The following is a 13,280-nucleotide window of genomic DNA, read 5'->3' on the forward strand; positions in this document are numbered from 1 at the left end:
AAAAAAGGAGTTGTCTCCCATTGTCCATAATTTGTAGTTGAATGAACTACTGTGGATTAATTTATTTTCGTGGGTATCAATTTTCATGGATTGCTAAAAACTTGCATATTCCTCAGACCTGAATATTTGATTTCGTGATTTTGCTAATCTCTGTATACAAAGCCTTTTGGAAATATGTTATTCATTGAATATTTGAATGTGTGGTTTACCTGTACCCACAAAACCAACGAAAAATTGGTATCAAACAAATAATAACGAATCCACAGTAAAACCAAAGCTTGATTGACAATACAATATTCAATTTTACTTCCTACTGATATGGGGACGAAGTCCTTTATTACAGTAGAAAAATCGATTAAAAAAAAATCATTGTACTAATGAACTCAAAATCGTTCAAATTATTTTTGTCGCTTTTTTTAATTCCCACATTTGCGCAGAACGCAGAAATCTACTTCCTTCTACCGGTCACGTTGTCTTGAGACTTTGAGTAGTCTAGTAAAATAAAGGAACTCAAGGAACACAATACCAATATTTCATTTTTATCACTTGGCGTCCATCGTCTGTTGTTCAGCGTCCATCATCTGTCGTCCGGCGTCTAGCATCCGTCGTCTGTCATCTGTCGTCCGTAATCTTTTAAATAAATCTTCTCTGAAACTAACGAGCCAAATTTAACCACACTTTGCCACAATCATCATTGGGGTATCTAGTTTAAGAAATGTTTGGCGTGACCCTGTCAACCCACCAAGATGGCCACCATGACCAAAATTGTCAATTGATCCTCAATAGTTATCGGACCACAAATGAATTATCACGTTGTGATTGGTTAAATGCCATCACGTGGTGACCCCCTATGAGACCGTATGGGGTTAGTAAGTTTCATATGGGGTTCATGATGCGTTAATGGCGACGTCATCTATTAATGTTGTTGTGTTTCATTGTTTATTTTTGAACAAAACCCCGCAGAAAAAGTCCAGCGTCCGATAAATTCGTTATACGGTTAACTACTGACCCCCTACGGATGCATAGAGGGTGAATAAAATTCATAGGGGACTCGGCCTCCGGCCTCACCCCCTATGCATTTTACTAACCCTCTATGGATCCGTATGGGGTCAGTAGCGAACCATATAACTTATATTATTGCCCTTTAAAGTCATTTGTTAACAGTTTTCATTAATTTTTTGGTCGTATATTGGTATGATGTTGGCGTCGTCGTCTGCCTCGTCATCGGCGTCGTCGTCGTCGTCGTCCTCGTCCGAATACTTTTAGTTTTCACACTCAACTTTAGTAAAAGTGAATAGAAATCTATGAAATTTTAACACAAGGTTTATGACCACAAAAGGAAGGTTGGGAATGATTTTGGGAGTTTTGGTCCCAATATTTTAGGAATTAGGGGCCAAAAAGGGCCCAAATAAGCATTTTCTTGGTTTTCGCACTATAACTTTAGTTTAAGTTAATAGAAATCTATGAAATTTTGACACAAGGTTTATGACCACAAAAGGAAGGTTGGGATTGATTTTGGGATGTTTGGTTTCAACAGTTTAGGAATTAGGGGCCAAAAAAGGGCCCAAATAAGCATTATTCTTGGTTTTCGCACAATAACTTTAGTATAAGTAAATAGAAATCAATGAAATGTAAACACAAGGTTTATAACCACAAAAGGAAGGTTGGGATTGATTTTGGGAGTTGAGGTCCCAACAGTTTAGGAATTAGGGGCCAAAAAGGGGCCCAATTAAGCATTATTCTTGGTTTTCGCACCATAACTTAAGTATTAGTAAATAGAAATCTATGAAATTTAAACACAAGGTTTATGACCATAAAAGGAAGGTTGGGTTTGATTTTGGGAGTTTTGGTCCCAACAGTTTAGGAATAAGGGGCCCAAAGGGTCCAAAATTGAACTTTGTTTGATTTCATCAAAAATTGAATAATTAAGGTTCTTTGATATGCCGAATCTAACTGTGTATGTAGATTCTTAAGTTTTGGTCCCGTTTTCAAATTGGTCTACATTAAGGTCCAAAGGGTCCAAAATTAAACTTAGTTTGGTTTTAACAAAAATTGAATCCTAGGGGTTCTTTGATATGCTGAATATAAAAATGTACTTAGATTTTTGATTATTGGTCCAGTTTTCAAGTTGGTCAAAATCGGTGTCCAATTTTAAACTTTGTTTGATTTCATCAAAAATTGAATAATTGGGGTTCTTTGATATGCCAAATCTAACTGTGTACATGTAGATTCTTAATTTTTGGTCCCGTTTTTTCAAATTGCTCTACATTTAAGTCCAAAGGGTCCAAAATTAAACTAAGTTTGATTTTAACAAAAAATGAATTCTTGGGCTTTTTTTATATGCTGAATCTAAGCATGTACTTAGATTTTTGATTATGGACCCAGTTTTCAAGTTGGTTCAAATCAGGATCCAAAATTATTATATTAAGTATTGTGCAATAGCAAGAAATTTTCAATTGCACAGTTTTCAGCAATAGCAAGTAATCTTCAATTGCACAGTATTGTGCAATAGCAAGAAATTTTCAATTGCACAGTATTGCGCAATTGCAAGAAATCTTCAATTGCACAGTATTGTGCAATAGCAAATATTTTCAATTGCACAGTATTGCGCAATAGCAAGAAATATCTAATTGCACAATATTGTGCAATAGCAAGAAATTTTCAATTGGAGTTATCTTTCTTTGTTCAGAATAGTAGTTGAATCAACTTAAATCATTGTTTTATACAATATACAATGTATAGTCACTTTTACTACCAACCAATCTTTACCATTCAGTGATAACAAGCACTTTATTTTACATTTTAATATTTTATGATGTATTTAAAAGAGTAGTTATTGTTGCAAACTCCATTAGAAATTTGAATTGATATCAGTTTTGGAAAAAGGGAAAGAGGGATGTGAAAAAAAAGTGGGGGGAGGGGGTTAATTTTTTCTCATTTCAGATTTCATAAATAAAAAGAAAATTTCTTCAAACATTTTTTTGAGAGGATTAATATTCAACAGCATAGTGAATTGCTCAAAGGCAAAAAAAGTTCATTAGACCATATTCATTCTGTGTCAGAAACCTATGCTGTGTCAACTATTTAATTTTAGATTTAAATAAGTTTGAAGAAGAAATCTTTAATTGATTTGTAAAATCTTGACATTTGTTTTGTGTAAAAAACCCATATAATGTCAAAAATTTGATCACAATCCAAATTCAGAGCTGTATCACGCTTGAATGTTTTGTCCATACTTGCCCCAACTATTCAGGGTTCGACCTATGTGGTCGTATAAAGCTGCGCCCTGCGGAGCACCTGATTGTAAATTTTTAGAAAATATTTTCCACTCTAATTACTGGCCCAAGTTCATTATAGATAGAGATAATTGTAGCAACAAGAATGTTCAGTAAAGTTAGATCTACAAACACATTACCATCACCAAAACACAATTTTGTCATGAATTTATCTGTGTCCATTGTTTAATATGCACATAGACCAAGGTGAGCGAGCCTCTAGTTAATTATTCTTTGTCTTTGATATGAATTAACGTTACCTGATGCATTGCGTTTCTTTGTTTACATTGAACATGACGACATAACTTAAAATATGTCACAAGTAAAATCATTAACAACAGAACCAAAATCGGAAACTTTACGGTATTTTCGTTTTGAAATATAAATATGTTTGAAATTAAAAAAAAAATCATACAGACTTCGTCCCCTTTCACAGGTAATGCCAGCCCTTATTAAATTAAAGCAATCATTACCCTTTAGTGCTTACAAGCACTTTGATTATTTCTGCTATTGCTTTCCAATTTTATACAAATGATGGAGTGCAAGAATACATTAAAAAATAATGGTATTTATGGATTATTATCAGTGCAATTTTGTTTCTACTGTATATTCAGAAATTATTGAATGCTTTATTATTGGGATTTTGAAGATGACGCAAATACATGATTATTATTACAAACACCTTAATTTATGGTAATTGTTAACAGATGATTGGATTTTAATTGAAGCAGTCTTCATTTAAAGTGTCTCCAAAATTATAGTATGTAGTGATGGACTGGTCCAACCATTCAGCTTTCTTCTCCACTTTTGTGTCTGATACTTCATTAAAACTACTTGACAGAGGCTTTTTTATTTAATGTTCTCATAATATGGCTTGAGAATATGGTTTTGTTTTGTGAGATTTGCTTATAGTACCTATTGTTGTGTTTTTATTTATCTTAAAAACATTTTATCATATATAGGCAAAGAACAGAATGAAACATTGTCTGCCTCAGAATCATCATACACATTACAGAATTTGATTGAAGGTCAAACTTATATAATCAACATAAGTGCCAAAATGGAAGAGGGACAATATGGACCTTGGACTACATCTAAAAAAGTCCTGTTCAAGTCAACAAAGACTTTTGGTAAGTTTTCTTTATGTTTTTAAGACAAGATTTATTACTAACATCATGTCTTTACTTAAATGTTTTAAAAATATTTATGAAGTTTAAATTAGCGAAAACAAGGCAAAGATATGTATTTCTTTGAAAGTTGGATTAAGATAAACCTTCAGAACTAACTATGGCTTAATTCCCTTTAACTATTTCTTTTGCTTCATCATTTCACTAGAACAAGTGTACGTTTTACAAGTTAAATTTTGCTATTATAAAAGATTAAATAGTGTCTCTCTTGCTTGTTCAAATATCAAAATATGTTTGTGAATTTAATCAGAGTATCGTATTGGTAAACTTTACTGTGTTTGCGGATCTGCAATAAGTCATGTTTAATACCATGTGGTATTGAGATATAGCTTTACCTGACTGGTTTACCATGCCTGGTATTTTGTATACAGACAGTTGAAAAGAAACAATCTAGATTTTTACATTTTTGGAAAATGACGCAGTCATTGTTCCATTACTGGCGACCTGAACTTCATTACATTTCTCTGCCTACCGCGCTTGGTTTCGTATTTACTATTTTCTATACAAACTGGAATTTGCTTGTGTTATCATTATGCATGAGAGGTCATTGTGTAGTAATCAGCCAGGAACCAGTTTACAAACTAACTGGTTTCTGCTTGTATTCCACTACACTCGAACATAGTGTTGTAGTTTGACGGGAACCAGTTTAGAATTTGTAAACTACAAAACGTAATCGGTTATTGTTCATTCCGTTTTGGTGTTTCATACCGACTTTTATGGTTTGAATAAGCTTAAGACCCTTCAAACATTAATGTGATAGGTATATTAAAGACTGTTTTACAAAAGGATGGAACTGTTTTGCTTTCAAAGTCGTACTATAGTGATATCTGTTATGTACGGATTTCCACTCTCACCGGTTAATTTCTTCTTTGACACGTACTTTTGAAACTTCCTGTTTAAACATCGCAAGTTTTGAAATTGTTTTTTGAGTGAATTTAACTTATTTTAACAATCATGAAGCGTTCCAGAATCATTTTCAAGCAGTTTCTTCTTCTCTTTGATGATGGAAAATAGGTTTTTCTCAAGAAAATACCGCAAACGATCGCAGACGAATTGAAACGTACAAGTCAAGTCGGCACCTGGTTAAATTGGCATCTATAGTCGCCGTCAGCTGAAATTCGTAGCGGTTATCGGTAAAAATAATCTAAACTATCAATCGCGTTCACTCGAGATATAGTTTTTCACATTCCATTCATAAATCGCAAAAAGAAAAACCACTACTGACCTACCTTTTAAGTGATCGCACTGTAATAATCCTGACCTTCACTTTTTCCAGAATATTTTCCATTGTAATTCCGCCATCTTCGTTTCTATGAGGATCATTTGTTTACATATGACATTTGTCACTGTACGCAGTTTCCTGAAATGTTCCTTTCATGGATGTGATAAGGTTTCCCGCGCTTTATGCAAATTTTATGAAATTGAACTCCACGGAAACACTTCCGGTAAAAACAATGGCTGATTTCACCATTCAAAATCGCCTATGAAAAAGTGAAGGCCAGGATTATTACAGTGCGATCACTTAAAAGGTAGGTCAGTAGTGGTTTTTCTTTTTGCGATTTATGAATGGAATGTGAAAAACTATATTGAGTGAACGCGATTGATAGTTTAGATTATTTTTACCGATAACCGCTACGAATTTCAGCTGACGGCGACTAGTCAAATCGGCACCTATTTGACGTCAATTCGGCATCCAATAATATTTGTTATAATATTTTCTATTCAATTAATTAATAACTGTTACCAAGTACATAGTGAATATGTTGTTGTGTATTTAGGTAAACAACGAAACCAAAGTGAAATTATGTTGTTGTGTATAAAGGTAAACAATGAAGCCCTTACCCAAGCTGTTGTTTTAACAATTAGACAATTATTAAAATAAAATGGAAAACTATGAGTCCCTTTCAATAAATCAAACTTTCATGCCAAATAATAAGCAAATTTAAGGTGTTTTTTTTTCAGTAAAGTTTAAAAAGCATTAAACAAACAATCCTGTAAAATGCTCAACTGGTTTAAATAATGCATAAAAATATCCAATATCTCATGTATTAGTCCAAATAATTATGACGTCTGGCAAGGCTATTTTATTTTTTTTCTGTGATGTCTTCCTATGAAGTTCGTAGGAAGGCTTCGTTGGAAGGCGTCCCAGAAAAAAATTACATAGCCTTGCGGTCATAGAAAGGTGTCCCAGAATAAAATTAAAAAAGCCTTGCCAGACGTAATAATTATTTTGACTACTCATATATATATCATTAAAAATACACCAAAAAAGTCATTAAGTTGAGAAAAATAAATATATACAAAATGTACATGAACACCCAAAAATGTGAAAGTTAGTATTTAACTCTTTTTGCTTAAATACTGAAAAAAATTCTGGCAACCCCTTACTTATTTTTACTCTTTTTGCTTAAAATACTGTTAAAATTTATATTTAACATGGGTGACGAATTGACTATATCAGGTGTCGATTTAACCAGGTGCCAATTTAACCAGGTGCCGGTTTGACTAGAATTCTGTGACAAATTTTTGAAATTACCTGAGTTTCATTAGACCTTTGATAACAGTAACAAAAAGATTATTTACTTAATATTTTGTGGGAGAAGGGGGTTCAGACTATGTGGTATCAGGTCTGTTCGCGCCAAATACACTTTCGCACCCTACACGTTCGCACCTCGCACGTTCGCACCCAAGGTCCGTTTGCACTCTACTCATTCGCGCCCAATTTTAATTCAAATTCAAGTTGAATAATTGGAAAATCATGATTGTTGTTTTAAATTGCTTTGGTGTAAATACTGAATGTATTTATAGCTTGGTATGAGTAAAACATTGAAGATTTTAAAGGAAAAACACAAAAGATAATTGTTTTTAACAGCTTGGTCCCTTTGATTTGAAACAACGAAACAATAAAATATAGGAACCAAAATATAGCAATCCACTATTATAACCAAAACATGATAAAATCTATTCAACACACAGAAAAAAACATAGTCAGAATCTCACTTCATTTTGAAAGAAGTCAATGAAACAAAGTTATAGCAATACACTAACCAAAACATGATTAAGAGTTATTCAACACAAAATAAAACGTTGACAAAATACCACTTTATTTAGAAAGGATTATTATAATTTTTAACAATACGCTATCTAAAACCTGATTAAGATTTATTCAACACAAAAAAAAATGCTGTCTCACTTTATTTTGAGACAATGACAACAATTATACTTCTAAGAAAACACTTGCTTACAGAGTTATTAAACACAAAACCAATTAAGATTGGGTGCGAACATGTAGGGTGTGAAAGTGAAAGGGGCGAACATGAGTGGGCGCGAACGTACCCGGATTCAGACTATGTACCAGTGAGAAATATACAAGCCTTTCTACGGTATTTATTTGTACAATTCAGGTAGTCTTGACCTATTCATTTGTCTTAAAAAACAGCCAGTTGTCACCTTCACTTCACACACACACACATATACGAATATCAATTATATGCTTACAAGACATGTTGCATTGTTAAACTAACTACGGTATGTGAAAATCAAGACACATAAAAACTATCCCAATATTAGAGACAGTGGCGTCATTTTTCTTCAGAGCTTTCAGCTCTTTGATTTGTAAGATACTGCAAATGCCTTTTCCAGTGCTACCATGCTTGATATTATTGTCTTACCGATTTCTGTGAAACCTCATAATCTATAATACATTGTGTTTACAGAATCAAAAACAGAGAATTTGATACTAGGAGCTGCTATTGGAGGTATTGGAGCATTTGTTATATTGGTAATAGTTGGTATTGTGTATTGTAGGTAAGTAATCATACTGTAAACAAACTTATTTTTGCTAGTATGTGCACAAATTTTGCCAGTATGTAAAACTTAGATCTTACCTTATAAGCTACATCATTCAAATTCTAAAGTCGCGAAATTAGAATAGAATACTTTTAATATAAATATACAAATTAATACAATTGACTTTTATAAAAAAAAAAAAAGAAGATGTGGTATGAATGCCAATGAGACAACTCTCCAAAAGAGACCAAAATAACACAGAAATTAACATCTATAGGGGACTGTACAGCCTTCAACAATGAGCAAAGCCCACACCGCATAGTCAGCCATAAAAGGCTCTGAAATGACAATGTAAAACAATTCAAACCAGAAAACTAATGCCCTTGAAGCCAGAAATATGTTCTCCAATAGTTCACTATCTTGTGTTCTCAGAATACTTTCAAAAATATAAATATACAAATCAATACAATTGACTTTTATTAAAAAGAAGATGTGGTATGAATGCCAATGAGACACCTCCACAAGAGACCAAAACAACACAGATATTAACAACTAAAGGTCCCAATACAGCATTCAACAATGAGCAAAGCCCATACCGCATAGTCAGCTATAAAAAGGCCCCGAAATGACAATGTAAAACAATTCAAATGAGAAAACTTAAGGCCTATTTTACGTAAAGATTTTGTGTACTTTTCAGACATTCTTTAAAAAAACAAGCAGAAGAAGTGAAAGAGATCAATCTGCCTACTATTAAAACAGTATGTATGGTTTTATTAGTTTATGTAGAACAGATATAATGCACTAAGGCCTTTCTCTATTTGAATAAATTTGCAGAAGAAATTAACAAGATTTGGCTTCCATTAAATGTGATTTTCATTCCATGTTAATTTGTTGTTGAGTGGTGTTTTAGCCTTTATAATTGAAATCCTCAACCATCAGGTAAACGCATTAACATAATATAAACTTATTGCTAATTCAGTATTCAATCAGCTTAAGGTTATAATACACCTCTGAGGAGCCAAAGAATTAAAAAGTTTTCTTAACCTGATTTTCCAGTTTATGTGACTGTAAAAAATAATTGGTGAAGAAAACATGATATGGTGGTGCACTCAATTTTTTGCCATATGACCCTTTAAGGAGGCTCGCTGATATAAAATTTTCAGAAAAAAATTAAACTTTTATTTTTCATTACAAATGTTATTTATTACCTTTAGTAGTTGTTACTTTATCATAAATATCATTCCAAAAAATCAATTTGAGTTGGCCCCAGGTGACTTTTAAAATGTAGATATCATTGAAAAAGCTCCAAATTATCTCCCTTTGGTGCAAAAATGCCATTTTTTGGCATTAAAATTGAAATATCTTTTTTAACTCATCGGTGACGTATATGTTTTATTATTGTTTTCGAATAAGCTGTACATAAACTAAATAATTGTAAAATCTAAGGGATTTCTGTAATTTAGTTCTTTTTTTTATTTCGATATTATCGCTGTTTCTCCTATTAGTTCAACAGAAAAAAAGGACATTAACAAAAATGTATGCTTCTTTCGAAGGCAGGTTGTGAGCGTAAATAATTTCGTCATTCCGTCATTCTGCAACAAACCATTATACAGAGTTTTTTTCTGAACGCCTTCAGATATTGGGCTGATTTTTGGTATTTGAGTAAACCATGATGAGTTACAGATCAAGTTTAAGTTTCGTTAATTTCGGCCGAAATTACGGGCTTTGGACTGTGATAATTTTTTGAAAATCACTGTTATACAGACTTTTTTTCAAAACGCTTTCAGATATTTGGCTGATTTTTGGTATGTGAGTTACTCATGATGAGTTACAGATCAAGTTCAAGTTTCGTTCGGCTCCACTAATTTTTGAAGAAATTACAGGCTTTGGACTTTGATAAATTGTTGAAAATCACAGTTATACAGATTTTTTTTCTAAGCGCTTTCAGATATTGAGCTGATTTTTGGTATGTAAGTTAACCAAGATGGGTTACAGATCAAGATTAAGTTTCGTTCTGCTCGGCTAATTTCTGCTGAAATTACGGGCTTTGGACTTTGATAAATTGTTCAAAATCAGTTATACAGACTTTTCTTCTATATGCCTCCAGATTTTGAGTTGATTTTAGATACAGAGACTACCATCATGTTTGTGTCCACATGTGTTAATCATGTAATTGAAGATTTTTCAACTTTTTGAGACGGGGCCATCGTGTCGCTTTGACACATCTAGTTCTATTAAGTATAAGATAAAGTTCTTTTATATAAAAATATAGCGAAATCCTATATTAAATAAAAAAGTTGATTCAGACCCGCAAGCCCCCTTAAAAGTAGCTTTGATGATTTCCCCATATTTTGGGTTAATATTATCGGGACAAATTTGCACGTCCACGATTAAACTTTTTCAAACTTTAAATAAAGATGAAGGGGACAAATCTAAATAAATTTAACTTAGAAAAAAATATAGCTAGGTGTTAATATAAGATACTTATTTTATTGTTTTATCATATTTTGATGCTTTTCCTTGTCATATTTACCATGCTATCAATTCTGTAAATTTGTGATTTTTCTCTGTTTTAAGACATAATGCATATTATTTCAACTTCTTTGTTATAAATGATTGGATAAATATCTAAAAACATAAAAAGAGATATGGGATGTACATGTTTCTGGTAAAATAATTTCTAGTACCCCTCACCTTTTTACCCATTTTTGGTAAAAAGACTCACTAAGTGATTGGTAATAGAATTTTAAAACTTTATTACTAAAAAATCACTCATTGTAAATACACAATTTTTTCACAGAGTTGAGTTTAATTATGAAATTTAATAAATTCATTGGTATTTTCCACTTGAATCACATGTTTCGGAAATAATTCCAGAACGAGATTTCAACAAGACTGAAACATCAGAAGAATACTTCCTTAAGAAAACAACATGTATGTACACAAGGCTTTTCTCATGAAATAAAAGAAATTATCTTATTCATTAAAGTATTAAACAGTGCTTTTAATGTATTGACTTTTTTAAAAACAACCATTTTAATCATTTTGGGTAGTGAAGGACAAGATTCACGTTGTGATCCATTTGTTATATGTCATATGTACCAGCATCTTGGGAAAAAATGTTTTTTATTAGTTTAAGGTGGAACCCAACACCTACCCTAAAATTAAATTGGCTCGTTTAATTTTCATAAAATTTTGAGAAAGTATTCACTTTGACCCTTTGACAAAAATATGAAAATTTCAAAAAAATTGAACCAACCATTTTTTCATTAAAATTACACTTATTATATAGCAGTTTGATAAACACTAATTTTGATCATTGAGAAGCTCAATAATCCCTTAACAACACAATGTAATTGAAACATTTAGCTGATTTTACAGAGTTATCTTCCTGTAGTGTTAGGTACCATCTTAATCCTTTTATTGTGGATTCACTAATATTCGTTGGATACTAATTTTCGTGGATTTCATCGGTACAGAGAAACCAAGATTTAAATATTCAACGAATTACAAATTTTCTAAAGGAATGTATGTAGACATTGCCACGACCACAAAATTAAATATCCACAGACATGCAAGTTTTCCTCAATCCACTAAATTGGTACCCACGAAAATAAATGAATCCACAGTTGGTTAAAATGATTAATAACAAAGGTAGAATAATGATGATGTTTTTAAGGCAAAGTCTGAAAATGTAGAGATGTTCATGTTCTAGTAGCATCTAATCTTATTGTATGGTGGAAGAGTGTAGTAAAGGGGGTACATGTACAGCTAGACTAATACAAACATAAATAGTCATTGGAATGAATAACCAATTTTTTTTTTTAAATGGCTTATACTTTGGGCTTGTGTACCTGGTTGCACAGTGAATAATGAGCTTCAAGCAGGAACAAATGGGATATACAAATTGCAAATACAAAACTAAACTAACTCTTAACTATATTGGTTAAATATGATATACAGTTAAATCAGAAATTACTGTGTATATGTATTTGTGTGATTTTTGAAGAATTAACAAAAATGTGAGATTAATTAATTAATCTCACATTTTTGTTAATTCTTCAAAAATCACTTTTGGAGAGTTGTCTCATTGGCATTCATACCACATCTTCTTTTTTTATAAAAGTCAATTGTATTAATTTGTATATTTATATTAAAAGTATTCTATTCTTATTTCGTGACTTTAGAATTTGATTGATGTAGCTTATAAGGAAAGATCTAAGTTTTACATAACTGGACTTTGATAAATTGTTCAAAATCAGTTATACAGACTTTTCTTCTATATGCCTCCAGATTTTGAGTTGATTTTAGATACAGAGACTACCATCATGTTTGTGTCCACATGTGTTAATCATGTAATTGGAGATTTTTCAACTTTTTGAGACGTGGCCATCGTGTCGCTTTGACTCATCTAGTTTTATTAAGTACATGTATAAGATAAAGTTCATTTATATAAAAATATAGCGAAATCCTATATTAAATAAAAAAATTGATTTAGACCCGCAAGCCCCCTTAAAAGTAGCTTTGATGATTTCCCCATATTTTGGGTTAATATTATCGGGACAAATTTGCACTTCCACAATTAAACTTTTTCAAACTTTAAATAAAGATGAAGGGGACAAATCTAAATAAATTTAACTTAGAAAAAAATATAGCTAGGTGTTAATATAAGATACTTATTTTATTGTTTTATCATATTTTGATGCTTTTCCTTGTCATATTTACCATGCTATCAATTCTGTAAATTTGTGATTTTTCTCTGTTTTAAGAACAAAATGCATATTATTTCAACTTCTTTGTTATAAATGATTGGATAAATATCTAAAAACATAAAAAGAGATATGGGATGTACATGTTTCTGGTAAAATAATTTCTGGTACCCCTCACCTTTTTACCCATTTTTGGTAAAAAAGACTCACTAAGTGATTGGTAATAGAATTTTAAAACTTTATTACTAAAAAATCACTCATTGTAAATACACAATTTTTTCACAGAGTTGAGTTTAATTATGAAATTTAATAAATTCATT

The 13,280-nt window shown here is 31.7% G+C and overlaps 1 protein-coding gene across 17 annotated transcripts in view; it reads left to right on the forward strand.

The window, feature by feature from the left end:
• The window catches only part of LOC139525967 (interleukin-6 receptor subunit beta-like), a 73,481-nt gene that overhangs the window by 54,836 nt on the left and 5,365 nt on the right, over positions 1 to 13,280 (forward strand). For all 17 annotated transcript variants that reach the window (XM_071321228.1, XM_071321203.1, XM_071321196.1 and 14 more), the window contains 3 exons: positions 4,238 to 4,405; positions 8,179 to 8,269; positions 8,949 to 9,009. In XM_071321228.1, the coding sequence (XP_071177329.1) occupies positions 4,238 to 4,405; positions 8,179 to 8,269; positions 8,949 to 9,009 (320 nt within the window). The remainder of the gene's footprint in view (positions 1 to 4,237; positions 4,406 to 8,178; positions 8,270 to 8,948; positions 9,010 to 13,280) is intronic.

Source organism: Mytilus edulis, chromosome 1 (genome assembly GCF_963676685.1).
Source record: "Mytilus edulis chromosome 1, xbMytEdul2.2, whole genome shotgun sequence".
Lineage (NCBI taxonomy): Eukaryota > Metazoa > Mollusca > Bivalvia > Mytilida > Mytilidae > Mytilus > Mytilus edulis.